Source organism: Glandiceps talaboti, chromosome 6, assembly GCF_964340395.1.
Source record: "Glandiceps talaboti chromosome 6, keGlaTala1.1, whole genome shotgun sequence".
NCBI lineage: Eukaryota > Metazoa > Hemichordata > Enteropneusta > Spengelidae > Glandiceps > Glandiceps talaboti.
Window position 1 is genome coordinate 1,784,213 of NC_135554.1, and position 23,118 is coordinate 1,807,330.

Sequence of the window (23,118 nt, forward strand, 5' to 3'; positions counted from 1 at the left end):
CTAGTGTATCAGCTAGCCCTCGGATGTTCTTCCGATAAAATACGACACACAGCCGAACAACGCTATCGCAAGCCCTCACATGCGAACTTTGTTCGCTTATAGCATCGAAAGAAAGCCCGAACGTCTAGCAGCAAGACTATATAGACTCGTGCACCGTCATGTAAGCAGGACTAGGTTGACGCCATTGTTATCAAATTTCAGTACGTTACGCCAACGACTTCGGTTTTTAATCAGAAAGCCAGATGTGATCCTGTTTCTAAAAACAGCATTTGAAAGACTGAAAATGTAGCTAAGATACCATTCTAAAAGACAATTGTTGTCGACAAACTATACCTATGATTTTAGTCCCGTACACAATCGCAGGAAAACTTTGACCTCACTTTGGTGATCGGTAAACAGTTCCCGTCTAGCCAATGAGAGGATCGATAATGTCATCTTTTCAGTCAACCGGTCAGAGATTACGCGCGTTTAACGTTTGTTCTTATAATGTTGTATCCATTACTCCACGCCTAACTTCTTGTCTACATGGTCGAGCACTTCAATGCTCAATCGTTCCGTACGGTACGGCGTGTATGGTTCGTGGTTTACGTGGCTGAGCTGGTTAAAATCAGGGTATTATGGTACTCTTCTTTCTCAGTTTTAAATTTTGGCTATATGCTAGATAGACTGTCGACAGTCGTTCGTGCCTTTTTGCTACGTTTTATCTAAAACTAAGGGAGTGTCCAGATTTTACTTCGGGGGGCATCATTTTTTCTCAGGAAAAATGAGGGGGGGAGGGCTAAACAAAAATTTCACAAATTTCTAGGGGGGGGGAGGTCATGAAAAATAAACATGTTTATTTAATGTAACATAAATCGTCCTTCAATTCTGGCACTTCTCAAAGTAACTTGTCTGCGAGGATGTTCAAGACGTGTTTCATCACAATCACTTATCTGTCAGTCAAAGTATAACAAGCGCAAATGTTGAGTTTTTGACTTCCTTCTAACAATAAAAATGTTCACATTTATACTTGCATTGTTGACAAGCTGAGCAACACAAACCGGCATTGGAACTAAAGTTGTATATAATACGCATCTAAAAAGTAGAACAGTTGTGAAGTATTTAAAGTATACCCGCATTGCCCAATGGAAATATGTTGTGTGTAAACGACTTAAAGTCCAAACGAGATATTTTCATTTTCCCTGCCTTCATATCAGTACATTCCATACAGTTGTGCAGAACCATTGGAGCTATTTTTAAGTTTTATACATAGAAACTTTAAAAAATTTTATGAGTATTACATTTACGAAGTATTCGTATGTACGCATACACACACATACATACATACATACATACATACATACATACATACATACATACATACATACATACATACATACATACATACATACATACATACAGGTATGTACATACATGTATGCCAGAAAAAATAAAAATGCTGTTCAACAGGCAACCTAGACCATCACATAGGGGAAGTAGGTTGTTTTTTTGTGTGTTTTTTTGTACAATGTTTGACAAGGATGTAAAAACGAACCATATATAATGATGGCAAAACATTTCAAATTGAATTTTAATACATAGTACTTCAGTTTGTCTGCATGGCAATCGATTTCCATCAGCTCTACAGTTAGGAAATGTACCCAAATTGTTAAAATGAACTTGCAGGGGGGGGGGTCAATTTTTTCCAAGCTTTTGTAGGGGGGGGGGCATAAAAAAAATACACAGGGAAAAGGGAAATCCTCCGGGGTCCCCCTGGAAGTAAAATCTGGACACTCCCTAAAGTCGTTGTCTCGCTCCGATCCGGAGATAACCGCGTACTGATCAGCGAGTGCCGGAGGCACGAGCCTTCGGCACTCACAGTTCGTGCCTTCGGCAATCGCAGTTCCTATCAGTACGCATTAATAGTACGTATTCAGTTCTATATTACGGAGCGAGGCGACGACTTTGATTTAGATGAAACGTAGTAAAAAGGGCACGAACGACTGTCGACCGTATACATGCTGGATACAAAAGAGCTGTTAATATAACTTTTTAATGGGTAAATTGCCAAACTGAACACCTCTCAACACAATCCTACTTGATTGGAATGGGAGTCGAGACTACACCACTGTCACTAGTATTGTCGACAGTCGTTCGTGCCTTTTTTGCTACATTTTATCTAAAACTAAAGTCGTCGCCTTGCTCCCATCCGGAGCAATACTATAAGGGCGGCCCTTTTTATTTTTCTGTTTCTCATCTCCCGACCGACCCTAATTTGCAGCTCCGACATCAGAAAAAAAAAAGTTTTTTTATTTCCGACCGACCCCTGAGCACAGCAAAATTGTAAGGTTCCCCATGGCGTCTTAGGCCAGTTCTGCCGAGGCCACGACCTTGCGACATTGGCCCCCTAAAATTACAAATGAAGCAATAATTTTCCCACCTTGCGTCGCTTTGGCGCATTCATTTTACGGCAGAAATGAAAATGATCTAAGTCCACGGCCGGACCAGGCCAGGCTCTGACTCGACGTGAATCCCACAAGAAGTATACTGACTGCGTATTAAGGGAAAGCTTTGTTGACATCATATAAGATACAGTGACAACGCGCAGTTCTATTGTTAACATAAAAAATGCCACAAAAAGATCAACTTTGATAAACTTAATCTACAAATTAAAACATTAGAGGGATTAGATGAGACGTCGAAATGGACGTCTCTCGTCATGTGTTTTGTCTACTGTCACTGTCGTGACCTCTGACCTAATCACTGACGTGTGTGAAACACTGAACTTGCTACCGGAACATCTATCTGCCATGCCACAGCTCAGAAGCCTTCGTGAACCAAATTTATGGAACAGGTTGTGATTTTCATTTGTTGATGGGTTAAATTAAATGAGTACATGTGTATTTTGATTCCGAAAAAGCTGTGTTAGGGGATCGTGTTGCATGATGTTGACAGTGCTAGTGACACATGTGAATGTTGGGCACTGAATCAATGCGTAATCACTGGCATGGCCACGATAGACGGCCGATGCATGTGCGCCCGCGGTCAGACATGAAGAACGAACTTGTTGTGCAAATCAGAAAAAAATTAATGTAATATTTACAGAGCATCCCAACTTTGACTTTGTTGATAGTTTTAGTTAAAGATCCAACTTCTGAGTTTCAAGGACACCTAATGTCAGCTTTCCGTATCATTGCAAGTTTACAATACGTAACTATGCTGTCATTTGATATAGCAGGACCAAATCATGATACACAGCCAGTAACGGTTAATTAATAAAAAATAAATTATTTTAAAGTTTGTTTGACTATTATTTGTAAGTTTTTCGTTCACATTTGGTACTTTTTAAAGTCAGGGATTTTTTTCTTCAAAATGTCATGAATTTGAAGAGGGAATGATAAACACAGCAGTGTACTAACAATTTTAAAAATGAAACAAGTGGTTACAAGTTTAGGATTTCTCAAAGTTTTTATTCAATCATATGTTCACTGTGACTTATTTAGAAGTTGTTCATTGTCCTTGTCTGAAAAAAGGGAATTATAAATTTGAGCACTGCTATTCATTGATATTCAGATTAAAAATTGTGCCTACCTGGCTGTCCAATCTTTCTAAACAATATATCATATACATATATATATATATATATATATATATATATATATATATATATATATATATATACATATATATATACATATATATATATATATATATATATATATATATATATATATATATATATATATATATATATATATATATATATATATATATATATATATTTGTGGCTGTTCCATTCTGGGTCTGGTAGCTGGTTGAGTAGAGTGCTCGACTTGGAGGAGGAGCGTATGTAACTCGATGAGTATCAATCTGCTAAGACAGTGCTCCACCGCAGTGGCAGAGCGCAATAATTGCGCTTTGCCACTGCGGTATAGAGCACTGTCTTAGCAGATTGATACTCACAATAGTGGTCTGAGATAATTTATATGAATATTTCATAGACAATAATAATTGACCCCACTCCCTGTCAAATGACACCACTTTTTGGAACCAAGGGGCCTGTGTCCCCACTTGTTGGAAACCTTGGCAGAACACCGCCGTCTAACCCCCCCCCCTCTCACCCACCCACCCACCCACCCAACCCCTTTGTTACGTCAGAGCTGCATGTGTCTTTCATCATGGCAGAAGCTGTTGAGGTTTGATGAGGGACAGGGCTCAAAATTAATACTGTCACGCGGTACATTTTGCTGCAATGTAATAATAGCTCAGAATATTTCCATCATTTTCAAAATTATGCTTAAAATTGGTAAAAGTCATACTGCATTCCTAATTTCTTGACCAGTTTTTAGCTTTAAATCAGTTGTATTATCAGGGAAATGACCGACTCCATAGCGTTTCATGGCCCATGACATGCATGACCTTTGAAGACATTCCGATGTTTACATTATTACTTTTAATTACTTTTAAACAGTAAATCCCAAAGGGGTTCTGAGTTCTAGAAATGTTTACATGTTATCTGGTGGATTATTTTGACAAGTTCATACTGAAGAAAAATGTTTCATAGAAGTAATGGTTTATATAAATGAAAATTCATCTAGCACCATGCCACTTTGATTAATAGGACGAATGTATTAGTACTCCTGATAAAATCACACAATAGTTCATGGCTACAGATATACACCCATCAGGATGATAAGTATTTAATCATCTTCTTACAAAGTTGTTCTACAGACTTGTCAACCTTGCTAAAATGAAGGAAAGAGACTTGTAACAAGGAATTCAATAAAGAGAAGAGAAATGAAGTTGTATAGAGACTAACAGGACAGAAAGGACAGAGAATAGAACTGAAAAAATACATTTTTTTTTCTTGCACCCCTTTTTTTTTTATTTCGCCCGCCCGACCCGCCTGACTATTCCATTGGAGATGAGAAACAAAAAAAAAAAAAACCTCACCCTAACCGATGTACTGATTATTTCGCAACATCACAGCGAGTGCCAGAGCAGAGGCACCCACAGTTTCCTATCAGTATGCATATATTCAGTGCTATGGAGCGAGGCGACGACTTTGTTTTAGATGAAACGTAGCAAAAAAGGCATAAACGACTGTCGACAGTCTATGTCACTAGCACAGGCAAATGTGTATATTATCTTTTATCACGCAAGGTTGTGGACTAAGGAATAAAATTCTGTATAAACAAAAAACGTGTTAAAGGTTAAGATTTCAATTGATTGTAATTTGTTCTAAATTGATAGAAATATTTTTTGTTGAGAATATAAGTTCAAATGTGGGTAATATTGTGACTTGGAAATACTAAGAATCAATATTTATCCTGATATGGTCTTTGGTGAAAATAAGTATTTTGTAACCAACGAAACAATATTTCTTTTACATGTATTAGTGTGAAGAAATACTCATCAGCACACTTTAATATCTGATTGATGTTTAGGGGTTTCTTGTTGGTTGGCCGTGACTGCCAATTAGTAAAAAATCCTCAGATTTGTTCCATCACATCAACACTTCAATTTTATCTCATATGCCAGATTTTGCATGCACACCTATATTTTTGTTTTGTTTTGAAACAGTTTCCACAATTGTCCCGTGAAATTACTCAGCAGTGATTTGAATTGAAATCAATGTCTAATTTAAATTTCTGGTTCTCTCTTGTCAACAGATGAAAAATTACACATTTGTACAAGATGCAAAGTCTTCCCCTACATAAAGTGTTTAAATTATTAATGAGCCATTACGGTCTTCTAAAAAAGAAGCCAAGTTTGAATGAATCATCAACCAAAATACTCCATCAATAGAACAGATAAGCCAATCATTGAGGAACATGTTTGGTATGGTAATATCACAACTAAACTTTGTGGTACCTACATTGGCTGTCATTGTTACATGAAATAGATTGCACTAATCCTGGTATATGTTACAAGGACATAGTCAAGATCAACCTAGTAAATAGTCCAAGCTAGAATCAGACAAAAGAAGTGAATTTTGTGTTACAAACCACCAAATATGTACAGGAGATTGGTAATGTTCTTTCTTGGAGAAGATTTATGAAGTGAGTTGAAAAAACAGACTGTCCTTTTGTAAATGTATCCATATGAGACTGTTGTGCTCCCAGCTACTCAAATTTTATATTGAAGGTTTATTTCTACTATCTCAATAGTGAGGTCATCGGCTTCCTTGTACAATTCAATGTGTTTTTCTTTTTTCGCCTATTTTGTTTCAACAAGTTTCTTGTTTACTTCTAATCTGTATTCATCAATAGCAGTTAGATTATGAGGGTTGTCGACTTCCGGATGTAAATCCATCTATACACTTGTGGGACAGTCACAGAGAGCATGATAGCTATAAAAACAAAACAAAAGAAAAACATTTGTATAGATCATAATAAAATATAACCATGCATACACAGCAGGTAAAATTTACCAGAATAAATTGATAGAAATAACTAAGATGATACACTCTACAAAATGACAGTAATCAAAGTAAAATTCTGTTAACTTTGGAACTCAAGCAAATCTGGTAACATAATGTGCTTGGTATGATGGTTAACAGAGTACTATTAACCATATCGGTTGTTGTTATTGTTGTTGTTGTTACTATTGGAGAATCACTTCTATCTTCCAGAATTTTCTTGTACAATGAAATAGTTTGGCTTTTTTGACTGAGTGCACATTTTGAAAATTAAGTGACATAACCCCCCCCCCCCATTTGCAGTTTTCCAAAATAAGATAACCCCCCCCCCCCGGATTTGCCGGCCAACCCCCAGGCATAATAACTGAACGCTCCCTAAATGGTTGAGACTAAAATTCAATATGATTCCCCAGAGCATGTATTTTTCAGCGACTTGGAGGGTCTTCATGGTTCCGTCAAGAACCAAGAGGAAATTTTAAGCTACTGTAAAGTGTAATTTCCACTGCGGGAAGTGTGTCGAATACATTTAAGTGGATGTCTTGAACAAGCTAACAACATATGATATAGTTCACTGACACCGAAGATAAGGAGATGTAAGTATGGATATCACTTGTATCATTTGGTGGTTGTCATCAGCTCCGTCGAGATGATTTAATCACTGGCCACAGTGTTGTTGACTGTATGAATTCATTTCACAGTTTGTGGGCCGAAAGTATGCATACTTTCTAGTGTATTGCAATATTCAAGGTCGATGTAAATCAATCACTGGTAACACGCCATTGTGTGTCACCACTCTAAGGTTTCGTTCAGATCTCAGAATGAACCTCATGTTATTCATTTACCTAGACATTACCATATATTCTACCATGGCTGCTTGTCCATTGTTCATCAATGTCATCTCCCCTACGTACCACGTTTTACAGGTACTTACAGGTCCTCTTCTGACTGTAGGCCTTGCTGGGCCTCTAATGTCAGCTCTGTTTGTTTTTATTTAGGAGTGCGTTTATCTTCATACATGTTAAATTTAAAGGGTTGATCCTTCCATAGTTGATCTAGTCTCTTTTCAAATGTCTGAACTGTTTTTGCTGTGACAACGGCATTAGGTAGACTATTCCATAAGTCAACACTTCTATGGATGAACGAGAATTTTCTAATATTTAGTCTTGTAAATTGTTTCTCTCAATTTTGTACTGGTGTCCTCTAGTGTCATGTCTTGTCTTGTGTAGTTTGATAAAGTTGGAAACTTCACTGTCATATTTCCCTTTTGCTGTGATGTTGGCCTCAGTACTTCACTCGTTAGTCGTCTGATCTTATCTTTTATTTTAATCTTCATAATGACCACCGTCTCTTTTGGCATGAGCTATGAGCGTCACATACCACATACATTTAGAATTGCCTTCCCTGCCCCAGTGCCAAAGTTCTCACATTCCCAAGATTTACACAATAACCTTAACGATATCTTATACAATGAAAAAAGAGTGCCACTTCCATGCATACTAAATAGATGTGTATTCTCACCAAAAGACAACATACATCCATATTTTCGCTGGCTTCAGGGTTGTCTGACAACTTTTATACATGTTTCAGTGTCATGGATGCATAGTAGTGCACTGTGAGGCCTAGACAAAGTTAATGGCGCCACTTATATTCCATTGGTCCATTTTTAGTGTGAGCTTTGTTCAAGTATTTATAGCAGGACTGACAGGGTGGATCCAAAATCCATTATTATGTGCCTTGCTGTCATTGTTATTATGATTATTACCTTACATGGGCCCTCCCACAAATAGATTTAAACCCCCCCAGGGAGCCTTCAGTATGTGCAAGGGGCGTGGGTGGGGTGGGGGTGTTTTTTTCTTCACTTTTTACAAATCGTCTCTCAGGGTGGGCCATACGTTAGAAAATGGGATTAGGGGGCCCAGAGTCACATTTTACTGTGACTCATTCAGGGGTGAACAAATCCACTGGTCCTGGGTCCGAGACTAGCGATTTTTTTGGGCGAACCACACAAATTTTACCATGTCTGGTCCGTCCAGTACCTTACTGTTAATAACTATGTTAAAAAGTCGTCTGAATATACAGGTTCATAGATTTAATGTTTAACATTAGTGGGACCTGGGACCACTAATTCTTTCAGCAGGACCACTGAATTTTTAAGGCACTGGTCCAGGGACCACCAGTTCACAAAATGATTTGTTCACCCCTGCTCATTGTATTGTCTAACTTTGCATTATTTTGGGGTTTTTTTGTCATCCCATCACTGCCACCGGCTCCAAATCCCATTGCTGCCATTTGGGTTCAGGTTAGTCGTAGGATTATGGTTAGAGTTAGTGTATGGGTTAGAGCACAGGAAGCCCAGGAACCCTGTTACAGATAGACAGACAGACAGACAGACAGACGGACGGACAAACACAAAACTATGCATGGATAAATGAAATGCCATGTCATTTTTAACTTCCGTAAGGGCAGGTTACAAATTAAGGATGAAAAGTCTGTCTGTCTGTCTGTCTGTCTGTCTGTCTGTCTGTGTCACTGTTTTCTGAAAATGGCTGGCTCAAACAATATTTGGTACACATGTTGTTTAGGGTAATGCCTAATTCCTAGAACTGATTAGGTTTTGGTAAACATTCATGAATCTTAATGAATGAATGATTAATGGTTTTCAGTAATTAGGCTATATCTTAAGAAGCATTCAATATAATTTGGTAGACACCTTGATGATAACAAGCTTGTACTCTTCATATATAGCTTAATTACTGAAAATCATTAATTATTCAAATGACTCATTAAAGTTAAAAGCTACATCAACAAGCTTTTCAGGACATTTCCTTTGGTATGTTTGAAGTATTTGCCAAATGATATTGAATTTGAAGGCTGCATTCTTAAAGGCAGATGTCCCCTATATAAAGGGGATTATGGGTAATGTATCCGTATGCTGGAAATTCAAACTGCTGTAAGGAGCACTGACTTTGCCCTCATATCTTCATCCCATTTTGCACTGAAAAAGTTTCACATGGCTCTCATATTTCATATATACTGTTTGTATATATATAGTGATGCAACATGAGTAGAAATAACTGACTTTAACTAAGTTTGGTAGTCAATATAGCAGGTTTACCATCAAACTGATGCAAAATTTGTTTCAAATTTGTCTAGTAAAAACCATTGGCCCAGCTGTCAATTAGGCTTACAAGTTACACAAAGCATGATAAGACACTGTGAATGGTGGAAATAAACAATGTGCAAAATGCCAAATACCAAATGCAAACAATACAAGCGAACAAAAGGGGCCGTATGCACTCTTTTAGCCCGATATTTTGCCTAAAATCAAGCTCACATGTGCGATCGAACGGTATGTGAAAATGATATTGTTACTGAAATAGAATGACATAAAATGAAACCAAAATGTTAGTCGTCAAACTCAAAATAATTATACAATTTCATATTAAAGTTAATATACAATATGAGGTCATATTTGATAACATTTTTAAAATCTTTTTTTATCTTCTGTTCAATATTTGATCACCAGGGAGAGCAACATTTTCTTGGATACGATCTCCTGTATACCTTTTGGGATTATATTATTGACATGGGTTGTCTGTGGCTGAGTGGTTAGCTTGTAGGCTTCTTCACTCTACACCCATGTTTCCAACATGTCAAATGCTGGCTGGGTTTGATTAAAGTCAGTATGTATGAAGGGTGATGCTAAGTTTGACCCTGCCGAACAACACAGGTGTTCCCTGGGTACTCCAGCTTCCTCTCGCTTCTTCAACACTAGGGCACTAAAGCATTTTCCCCAGGTACTCCAGTTTCCTCCTGCTTCTTCAACACTAGGACACTAAGTATTTTCTTGTGGTGACCAAATTTATTTGGACAAATAAAATATTATTATTATAATATTATTTAATTACACAGTTTCACATGAAGAATGAAGCATATCTACAAATTGCTGATAACACTACTCATCTGTTCAGTTGTTGTTCTCATCAACTGGATGATATATCTAAATGGTAGTGTGACTGAAAAGAGAATGAAATGGTCCAGAGTACGATTTTTCAATTTGCCTGGTAAGTTTTGTGACATACTTGATTTTTAGTACATCTGAACTGATAAGGTTCAGTATTACAACAGGGAACATGACTGATATACCAGGTTGCAAACCATCAACACAGGGCATTGGTCGTCGATACCAGGGTGCCATGCTCTACGATACCAGGGTTCCATGCTCTACGATACCAGGGTTCCGTGCTCTACGATACCAGGGTTCCGTGCTCTACGATACCAGGGTTCCGTGCTCTACGATACCAGGGTTCCGTGCTCTACGATACCAGGGTGCCGTGCTCTACGATACCAGGGTGCCCTGCTCTACTAAAACTGAATTGATGATTTTCATTAAGTAGGCTATATCTTGATAATACACTCTTTAAATTCGATAATATGTGGTAAATACTTCACTCATAATCGCATATATTCTGAAAACTTTGTTGATGTAGCCTGTACTTTTAATGACTCATATGCATAATAAATTATTTTAATCTTTAAAATACACTTCAAATTCAATTAAATTTGGTACATACATTGATGGTAACAAGGTGCACATGACATGTAAAGTTTTATAATTAGCTTTTACTTTTAATGACTCATTTGCATAATTAATTATTTTCAGTAATTAAGCAATATGTTAAGAATGTACTCTTCAAATTCTATATAATTTAGTATATACGTCAAAAATAACAAAGTATATGTTCTGAAAAGTGTGTTGATGGAACTTTTAGTTTTAATGTGCTAATTACATAATTAATGATTTTCAGTAATTAGGCTGTATATGAAAAGTGCAAGCTTCAAGTTCTATATAATTTGGTATATACATTCCTAATGCCAGGGTGCATGTGTCTTTCTTTTAGTTTTAATGACTCATTTGCATAATTAATCATTTTTAGTAGTTAGGCTATATTTTCAAAATGCATACTTCAAATTCAATATAATTTGATACATACTCCAAACATAACTAATTGTGCACGTTCTGGACAGCTTGATGTAGTTTTAGTTTTAAGGAGTCATTTGCATAATTGATGGTTTTCAGTAATTTGCCTGTATATTCAAAAAGTATACTCTTCAAATTCAAATAAATTTGGTACATATTTCAAACATAACTGATTGCATATGTTGTGTTGCATTCCAACAATTATCTTGTGTAGGAATGAAAATCTAAAGACTTTGCCTTTACGTACAGAAGGCATTCAGTTTAAATCTGGTACTTTCTACAAGACAAGTAACTTGAAATGACTTTAACACCAAGTAAATCAATACCCAATTCTGTGGTAGCTAGGCGCTACTAAAACACCCTTTTATGTAGGGCTATATGTGCCATCTGTATTAAACATTGTGACATATGCCAAATTCAACCAAACCCATCACAAATGTCTGATACTGTAGTTCAATATGTTCATCACTTTATTTTGTGATCTTCACAATAATCTAAGTGAATCGCCATATTTGTCATAAAAATTGAGATCATGAGTAAGAATGTTGAGTTGATATTGTCTTGAAACATACACTGTAAGATGCCAAGCTACACATGAAATCATCCTTTGTGTATCATTGGTTTTGGGGTTTTATAGCAACTTTACCTTCATGATTGTTCAACCAAATAACCACCATTTCTTATAAAAGTTATGTTGAAACAGTGGTAATATGTCTTTGACAAAAGACAACAATTCGTTTAACTAGTTATCCCCGTCTCATCAGATATGATCTTTCTGCTAGTATCTTTATATTTGACTTTGACCTTAATCTTTGTGTCAAAATTTGAAGTAGTAGTATAGGCATGGCAAAGTGTCTGTCTGTCTGTCTCAGTCTGTCTGTCTGTCTGTCTGTCCGTGTGTGTAAACAACTTAAAGTCAAAAACTGCTGGACCTATTGCCATGATATTTCATGGGTATATTACATTTGTATCAAAATGATCTTACACCAGTGTGTGATTTGGGTCAAAAAATGTAATTTTTGGTCAAAAAACTTAAACTCAAAACTATGTATACTCAGGCAAATCATTCTGAAATTTGATGAGAACGTCCTTAGTGGTGTTTAGATTAAGAATTGTTCATGACATGATGAGCCTACCAGTGATATACAAATTAGGTATAACAAATCTTCATGGAAGACATAAACCCCAAAAAAGTATTTCTTGTAGTGACTGCAACAGTTTTTTAGTTTGTACATTATGGTGCATGCTTTCATTTAAAAAAGGATAACAACTATGGCATGGCCTTTAAGGCAATCAAAAAAAATACACTGACAACACCTCAAAGGGTTGTTCATTTCTTATCTATTATATGTAGATCCTTGACAATTTCAGACACATTAGCATTAATATTTATATTTAAAACTTAATGATTGCAAAAAAGGAAGACATAGCGATTTGACCCTGAAGATGAAGGTCAAGGTCAAAAGTCAGTGTGTCATTAGAAAGCTCATCATTGATAACCACGGTGAAGGCACTTGAATAGGGTCTCTATCTGTTAAGCATCAAGAGTTATCGGCCAAAATGTGAATATTTATGACAAATATGGCCACATTTTTTCCATTATCATGGGGGTTGTGAAATGAAGTGATGTGGAAATGCAGACTATAGCATCTGACATTTGTACAAGGTTTGGTTGAAATCAGTTATATCAGAGATATACATAGTACACACTTTGACAATAATATGGCTATTTGACCTTGAAGATTGAGGTCAAGGTAAAAAGTCAATGTGCCATTAAGGTGGTTGTGTGGGCTAGGACGACAGGTGAATTTATCAATAACACTATGTAGATCCACTCATACATTTTTATTTAGACGCACTGGAGTCGGAACTAGCAAAGGGCATACCGTCAATAAGCAGTAAACACAGCCACAAACTTTGACCAACTAAGAGTAATTGACATTTTGCTGGGGAGTCTGATGCGCCCTCTACGACAACTTCCTGAGTAACAAACACACACACACACACTCACACACATGGGGAGCGTGAGGGTCTGCCGTAAAGATATTTTAGTATTTTAAATGCCTGACTGTAAAACGTTATGAGTGTCGGCATTTTTGTCAATTGTTATAAATTTAAAGAAGAAAAAAACGTTTGATGGATGACAATTTTTTGTCATCGTGAGCATGTGCTTCTGACAGAATCAGGTGACCGCAGAAGTATCACCCACAATCCGAGTTTAGCATATTTCAGAAGTACGGCGTCGATGTATTATGTACACACGATCTCAAGTCAAATGATTTTCCTACAATTTTCCTTCCACATTTTGTTTTTCAAAATGTCGGTGAAGGCTGTTTTATGATTGATTAAACTTGTTCTATTTCCAAAACCCATGGTGTCATCTGTGAAAGCAGTCAATCTAAACTAATGAGTAATGTATTACTATTCGTGTCGTATTCGTTTCTAGACTAAGGCAAATATAACATCACCATGTCACATGTGCGAGTGCGAGTTCACATCTACACAACCACAAGCGAAGTATTTCAAAACAAATGCATGCGGTACGGTGAATACTGATCGAGCCAAGTTTGGTCTCCGTAGCAGTATTATAATCCTAATATGTCTCTACGATGTTAGTCGGTGTCATAACTAGACTATTGTCTGATAGTGCCAACAAATATTGAACATTTTATGAACGACTAGATACATTTTAAGAGTCGTTTTCCTGAATAAAACAACCATTTCCAGATTGCATGCCGACATGGGCGACACATCAAGTAATCAAAGACACAACAACAAACAAATCCAAAGCAACTGTGTTTATTTATAGAAATCTGCGGAAGGAAATCATGATTTTCCCAGGGAATGATCCGTAACACACGTCAATTAAACTGAGGACCTTATTGAAACATTGAAACATTTTAATTTTGCTCACATTGTACATTTGAGTCGTCATGGACTATCGAACAGTCAATTTCAGGAACGATGATTTGCATCACCTCATGGAGGGTCTATGTTTGCATGTATTTCGCCGTTCACACATGTGAGCTTACACTGTAGGCAAACTGGCTCTGTCTTCTTGGGCTAATGGAATGCGTACGGCTGTCTGCAGACACAAATTTTTCTATGTAATTTTTATTGAAAATGCGTAAAATACACAAGATCTGCTGTAGTCCGGTGCGTAGTTTCAGAGGGAGTAATTCGGAACTCTAGTCTGACAATTGTCCTCCAAGGTCATGTTCATAATGATCTACACCCCGCACGTACAAGTTATGTCTGCAAGCAGGACTAGATATGATCACATGGAAACACTGTCCCTCCATTCTCAGCCAAGGCCTCGTAACGAAGTTTGGAATGTCTTTTACCTAGTTTCGTTTTCGGCATCGTGGTAGTGTATGCCAAATATGGTAGTGAGTCTTCAAGGGTTGTCCAACGGCAGCTTATAGTTTTCATAACACGCTGTAGAAAGTAACTGAGTGACCATATTGAAATCAAAGATACGCATGCGCAATATGCATGAGTTTGTTGATGTCCCCCTAGCCTTGACACAGTTGATTGCATTACCGAAACGCTACATATTAGCAATGTAAGCGACCATATACCAGAGTGTTAACCTGTTTTCGAGCCATATTACGATTTTCATTCATTCTAGAGGGTTCAAAGAGACAGAATCACTTACGCGTTCGTAAATATTGTCTTTACAAGTACTGCGAACTCAGGTTGAGAAGTTGTCAAAAAATGGGGGTTTTTTTTGCTTTTTTTTGACCATTTTGACCATTTCTTCATTTTACTCGTTCTAGCTTATTATACATGCTAGGGAATTTGGGTTTGTTTTATTTGATAATTGAGATGAAGGACGAGAAACTGATTAGAGGGTTTTTAAGTTAGTGAAACAGGCAATCAGCAATGCTTTGTTGGAAATGAGGGTACGCATACAACAAAAATTGCCTTTTTGACAATTAATTTGAAGCATTTTGGATCAAAATTTCAAAATTTTGTCTAGACAGATTTTGACATGTATATTTATGATGACAACTGTAAAATTTTTTTAAAAAAAATCAAAATTGCCTATTACAGAGTGAAAAATATGATATAATAATATACACAGGTGTCAAATTTCATCATAATTTAAACAAACTATACCATAATGTTTTTAATGTTATGATGAATATTAACGGGACAAAGTCAGAAAATTTGGAGTCAATATCTTTATTTTTAACAAAGTTACAACAATATTTCTACAATAAAGAATTGGATGAAAAATAGCCTATACAACAACCTTAAAAAGCTCATTATTGATAACATTGGTGAAGGCACTTGAATGAGGTCTCTAGCTGTTAAACTTCAAGAGTTATTGGGCAAAGTGTGATTATTTACGATAAATATGGCCACCATTTTGCTGTTGTCATGAAGGTTGTAAAACCAATTGACATGCATATGCTAAAAATGTGATTTTTTGGTCAAGAATCATTACTTCCAAAACTACTAGGCAGATTTGGTTGAAATTTGGTGGTAACATTCTTAGGTGTGTTTATGTTAAGAATTGTTCATAACATGAGCCCATCTGTGATATGCAAATTAGATCTAATAATATGTCTTTTTGGTCAAAAATCAATAATTCCAAAACTACTCAGGAGATTGGGCTGAAATTTAATGGGGATGCATATGGACATGTGTAGATGAAGCTGTATTCACAATGTGATGATGCCATCAGTGATATATAAATAAGGTCTTAAAATATCAATTGTGGTGTAAAATTTTGGTTATATCGTGAAACTGCATGGAATGGGGTTGAAACTTGGTTGGGACGTTTCTGGATGTGTTATCTTGCAGTTATTGTTGAAACATTTTGACGTAATTGGTCCTAGCAACCATGACCAAGCCTTAGCAACAGTAAAATGATGATACATATTACAAAGATAACAACAGGGATGGGTAGGTAAGTGAATACAGATTCAAAATATGTATGCAAATATGCCTAGCAATATAAAGATTCCAAAAATGTATGCAAATATGCCTTGCAACAAGGCCATACCCATATCAACAGCTAAATACAGTTGTGCTACAATGCCAGTGGCACTATTTCTTAGCTCTGCTATCAGCGACAGCACAGCAGAGCTGAAGGGTTAGGTTGATTGTCCATCGGCATCTGTCGTCCATCATCCGTTGTCCATCAGTCAACTTTTCTACTTTCATCTTCTTCTTCAAAACTACTGGCTCAATTGACCTGAAATTCAGTTTGTGGATGTTTTGGCATGAGCAGATTTAAATTAATTCAAGGCAAGTTGATTGGGTCATTTTAATGCAAATTTGGTTGAAAAATAGAATTTGTGGTAAAAATGTTTTAAAATCAGTGATGAAGAAATCCACTGGTCCAAGGTCCGGGACCAGCAATTTTTTTGGGTGTACCACAAAATTTGACCTTATCTGGTCCATCGGACCAGTACCTTAAACTGTAAATAACCATGTTAAAAAGTAGGAACAGCAACAACTCAAAATGAACAAACAAGAAATACGATCGCGATCAGAGACGTAATCGAGCTAAAATTATACTCTTTACATGACCTTTCTATGGGTCATGAAGTATAATCAAGTGACTTTTGACGTTAAACCTACAAATGACACACTATAAGGGTATAGGGTATTACTCAATTGAATAGGAAATTGATGTGACCACGGTGTTTGAGTACAGAGGTGATGTGAACTTTGACAGTTGAATGCTGGCTGGTGGTGCGTGAATAATATTAGTATTATTAGCGGCTTATTTCAAGTTTTGAATGGACAACACGGACAATGGCCAATATTTTGAGCTATGGATTTGTAAGAAAACAACTGAACAGCATGACACAAAATGAACAGTCCAATTCAGGGAATCAACCATCAACGGTGGTTGCATATCTCTGTGCCCAGGCGAAAGTGACCATAGTTGACCATGAACTACCATGATGCTATGGAAATGTGAATTGGCACAAATTACCATCTTTGGCCATGGTCATCAACCATGGTTGACCATGAACTACCATGGTCAACCATGATGCAATGGAAATGTTAATTGGCACAAATTACCATGGCTGACCATGGTCGTCAACCATGGTTGAATATGGTCATCATGGTTTGTTAAATGGCACAAATTACCATGGTTAACCAATAATGACAAATAGCAGAATCACAGGGTTTGTACAGATTACATCTGACTGACTAGAATTGGTAACTATTAGGTCATTAAAATAAGAACAGCCAGGTGTCATTGACCATGATAGGAGGAACTACAGAAATCAAGGCCTACCATTATATAATACTGTATTATAGTTGCAAGCGTGGGTCTATGATTCTATTGTAGCAACAATCGGTAATTGGTGTAAAAGTTTTTATTGACAACTGATTTTAATCAGGGTTAAATTTCTGTTGCCAATAACAAGAGACTGGAATATGAGTTGTCAAATATTAGTATGACTTGAGAATGTGCATAAAGGTCAGTGGATTAGTGTCGTCAACAAGCCACATATTATCCTAGTCAAGGCCACAGGGCAGCAAGCAAACCAAACAACATCAAATTTACACATGTAAAAAATCACACTTTTCATTCACTTTAAATGGAATTTTATTTGAAACTATTAATAACGAAAGTCCACAGTTTTAAAAACGATCGATCATAACGTCTTTTCAAAATTAGTTCTGCATCTGTGTTATGTTCATAATCTGTACGTTCATTTAGTCAAATACCCGTAATGTTAACCAATTCCTTTAGCAGTGAAACCGAACTCAGTTTGGACTTCAAAGTGGCTGTCACAAGATATGCTTGATTTCGGAGAGGTATAGGATCAGTGTTCTGCCACGGTTTCCAACAAGTGGGGACAAAGGCCCCTTGGTTGCAAAAAGTGGGGTCATTTGACAGGGAGTGGGGTCAATTATTATTGTCTATGAAATATTCATATATATACTAATACTAATAAACTTTATAGTAACATTATGTATAATTCCAGATATATATTACCTCAGACCACTATAGAGATACAAAATGTACTGTGGTCTGAGATATTCCATCACACATAGACAATATATTACCTTAGACTACATAAAAAGTTCCTTGTAAGCTATTTTTTGAAAATTGTGTACTACACATTACACCTGAGAAAAAGATTGCAATTAAGATATGTAATCTTAAGTCATTTCTACAGAGTATATTATATATTGTTTAGAAAGATTGGACAGTCAAGTAGTCACAATTTTTAATCTGAATATCAATGAATAGCAGTGCTCAAATTTATAATTCCTTTTTTCAGACAAGGACAAAGAACAACTTCTAAATAAGTCACAGTGAACATATGATTGAATAAAAACTTTGAGAAATCCTAAACTTGTAACCACTTGTTTCATTTTTAGAACTGTTAGTACACTGCTGTGTTTATCATTCCCTCTTCTAATTCATGACGAGGTTAAGAAAAACCAACATTTTGAAGAAGAAAAAAATCCCATAATTTAAAAAGTACCAAATGTGAACGAAAAACTTACAAATAATACAATCAAACAATTTTTGATATAATTTATTTTTTATTAATTACTGTTACTAGCTGTGTATCATGATTTGGTCCTGCTATATCAAATGACAGCACATACTGTAATTTAACTTCATACGGAAAGCTGACATTAGGTGTCCTTGAAACTCAGAAATTTTGAACTAAAACTATCAACAACGTCAAAGTTAGGATGCTTTGTAAATACCATTGTAATTATTTTCTGATTTGCATGTACAAGTTCATTCTTCATGTCTGACTGGGCGCACATGCATCGGCCATCTATATAGTGGCCATGCCAGTGATCACGCATTGATTCAGTGCCCAACATTCACATGTGTCACTGTCAACATCATGCAACACGATCCCCTAACACAACCTTTTCGGAATGAAAATACACATGTACTCATTTTGTTTCCATTAATCTAACCCATCAGCAAATGAAAATCAAAACCTGTCCCATAAATCTGGTTTACTATGAGGCTTCAGAGCTGTGGCAGATAGATGTTCCGATTTCCGGTAGCAAGTTCAGTGTTTCGAAATCGTCAGTGAGTAGGTACTAGTTCAGAGGTCACGACAGTGACAGTAGACAAAACATGTGACGAGAGACGTCCATTTCGACGTACTACTCCCTCTAATTTTCAATTTGTAGATTAAGTTTATCAAAGTTGATCTTTTTGTGACCTTTTTTATGTTACCAATAGAACTGTGCGTTGTCACTGTATCTTATATGATGTCAACAAAACTTTCCCTTACGGAGTCAGTATACAAGTTGTGGGATTGACGCCAGGGCCTGGCCCTGGACTTTAGATAATTTTGATGTCTGCCATAAAATGAATGCGCACGCGACGCAAGGTGGAAAAATTATTGCCTCATTTGTAATTTTAGGGAGCCAATGTCGCAAGGTCACGGCCTTGGCAGAACACTGATGATGTTTCCTGTTGCTATATTTTGAGTCGAGTGACGGACTTTCGCTCGACTTAAAACATTGTAAAAAAATCATAGGAGATTTTCTTTCACTTACATTGAATTTTACTTGATAATCAGATAAAATAATGATTGAAAATTGACGATGATTTTCATGATACAGATCGACGATCGATCACAAAATACACAAAGGAAAAAGTCATTTCAGGTACCTATACTATACTATACTATACTATACTATACTATACTATACTATACTATACTTAAGAAATAACCCCCGCCGAAGGAGGGTATACACAAGTTTTTGGTACAATTCGCGACATATAGCACGAGCCGAATGGCGAGTGCTATATGGAGCGAATTGTACCAAATTCGAGTGTATACCCGCCTTCGGCGGGAGTTATTGCTATTATATTATATCAAAATATGTGTCTATTTCTTCTAAGTGTGATTCTGTGGTTATTTATATGCCTGAAAAGGCGAATTCGCACGTACAGAAAAAGATCGTCGGTAATAGATCGTCGGGAACGAGCATATTTTGATGAGTGGGTACGTTCATGTCCCCCCCCCCCCCCCCCCCCCACACACACACACACACGTACTGCATGAACACAAACCGTACACTGCATTGCATTGCATTGATAAATTACTTTATTTACATCATATAATGATAAAGAAAACGGGGCAAGAGGTCAAAGAAAGTAACAATTTTGTTTGGATATTTACATAAGAACAATACAGTCTTGTACACTTCTAAAAATAGATGTCTCGGCGTTGAATCAGTTGAATCCGCGGAGAAAGCTCGCGACAGTAAATCAGAGACGCGACGTTACACAGTCTACTTTAATTTAATGGTTACCAAATTGAACATTGACTTAACCTGAAAATGTACAGTTTTGAAATAATCCTGACGCACTTGACTGATGGTTAAAAGTTAAATTGGTGTTGCTTGATTCAACGAGAGCAGGACGCTGAGACGACTCGTTGCATGGGAGAACTTGTACCTTATCAGCCATGGCCAGTGATGTTGAAGCCACTGATCGATCGTTGCTTTCGATCACAAGGTCATCGTTGGAATTATTTGGACTACTGTAATCCAAACTATTGTACAGGATACCTGACACACCTTTACTCTGAGGAAGTGTTAACTTATTGGTATAAGAACGAACACATTCAGCTTGTATGTACTATTCATTTGCTAGTTTAGGGGCCCATTTTACCACTGCCAGCCGTGGTAAAATGGGATTTTACCACAGTTATTATCCAATCAGAATGGCACATAGTAGCATGATATAATATAATATACTATACTATACTATACTATGCTATACTAATTACTATTACTAGCCTACCTGTAGACTTCAGGAACTATCGCTATTACAAGTTACAGCTATCCTAAACTTTCTCCTACCATAGACCCTACACGAAAGTACGTGTGTGAGCAATCACGATACTGAATTGGTTCATTGTATCATAACCTTGTTGTCAACGATCGGTAATTTGTGGACCACCGTTTAGCCAAGGCTTCACCATTGTAAACGTTTGGTAGATTTTTGAAAATACTACAGATTACTGAGCGAGTTCAAACTATCTTCATGCACTGGGTACTACGGTAGCATGAAAATGGCGGGCTTCGATTTCGTCCAATGAGAAACCGCTACATTGTAGATGTCATTTCTTGTAAGGAATATTCTGATTCGCTCATTTTGCGTAATACCAATATTATCATATCAAAAACGTCCAATCAGTGACCTTGTTATAAAGTATACTGTTATTTCATTAAATTTACGTCGAAATGTCAAAGGTCGATTTTCTTATGTCTTTCCACATGTTCCAGGCCATCATGGCATCAATCAGAGTTGACGGTGACCTGTAGCTAACTCCTTCGATTTTGATAGTTCATCTTCTGATTTTGAGTCTGAAACCGATCAAATTACATCTGAAGACGAAAATGAACTGGTTTCTTTTCTTTTTTTAATAACACTTTTCACCGTGACATATTGCAGTATTTAACAAAATTCTAGACCATAAGATAAGATAAAACTTTATTTCAACTGTTCAGAAAATTTTACATTTGTAATTTGGTATTTGAAAGAAATAAAGTTGATAATAAGTAAATAACTAAGTTATAAATATAGTAATAGTAATAATATGAAAGTATAGAATAGTTCTAGTGTTTGTCTATTTACTACTATTCAGGTATATGAAAAGAGCAGTTATAATATCCTTATGTTTTGATTGTAGTATATATGTAAATTGCTCTACTCCATCTGAATGTATAAAGTTTGGGTTTACAGTAGTAATAATATTAAACATTTTTAGCACAACTGAACTTGTTCAGTAGTGCTATAGGGATCGCCCGGCGTCTGTCTGTCTGTGTGTGTGTGTGGATGTGTGTGTGTGTGTGTGTGTGTGTAAACAACTTAAAGTCAAAAACCGCTGAACCGATTGCCACGATATTTGGTGGGTCCATTACCTTGGGTGTCTAGTTGGGAAATTGTTCAAATCAAAATGATCGCATCACAGGTGTGTGATTTGGGTCAAAAAATGTGATTTTTGGTCAAAAACTTAAACTCAGAAACTACTGGGCAGATTGGTGCGAAATTTGGTGGGAACATTCTTAAGGGGGTGTAAAGTAAGATTTGTTCATGACGGGATGATTCCATCAGTGATATGCAAATTAGGGCTAAAAATGTGTCTTTTTGGTTAAAAATCTATAATTCTAAAACTACTGAGCAGATTGGGCTGCAATTTAATGGGAATGTATCTAGGGATGTATGGACGAAGAAATATTAAGCATACCATGATTCCATAAGTGATATGCAAATTAGGTGTAAAAATGTTCATTTTTGGTCAAAAACTTATATCTCAAAAAGTACTTGGTCAATTAGTCTGAAACTTGGCGAGATGTTTCTGAAACTGTTATTCTGCAGATTTTCTTAAAAACATTTTGACAAAATTGGCCCTAGCGACCATGACCACGCCCTTTAGCAACAACCAAATGGCAGTATATTTTGGTCAAATAACAACATCATCTGGTAAGCAAGTGAGTAAACATTCAAAAAATGTATGCAAATACCCTAGCGACCATGACCACGCCCTTTAGCAACAACCAAATGGCAGTATATTTGGTCAAATAACAACATCATCTGGTAAGCAAGTGAGTAAACATTCAAAAAATGTATGCAAATACCCTAGCAACCATGACCACGCCCATAGCAACAGCCAAACGGTGGTGTATTTCACAAAGATAACAACAGGATTTAATAGATAATTGAATAAACATCCAAAAAACGTATGTAAATTTGCATAGCAAC

At 36.5% G+C, this 23,118-nt stretch overlaps 1 protein-coding gene across 2 annotated transcripts in view; it reads left to right on the plus strand.

Annotated features, from left to right (window-relative positions):
* The first annotated feature begins 6,854 nt into the window (after positions 1-6,854).
* Positions 6,855-23,118, plus strand: part of LOC144436546 (CMP-N-acetylneuraminate-beta-1,4-galactoside alpha-2,3-sialyltransferase-like) — a 59,253-nt gene continuing 42,989 nt past the window's right edge. For both annotated transcript variants that reach the window (XM_078125362.1, XM_078125363.1), the window contains exons 1-2: positions 6,855-6,993; positions 10,313-10,464. In XM_078125362.1, the coding sequence (XP_077981488.1) occupies positions 10,326-10,464 (139 nt within the window). In that variant the 5' untranslated portion in view covers positions 6,855-6,993; positions 10,313-10,325. The remainder of the gene's footprint in view (positions 6,994-10,312; positions 10,465-23,118) is intronic.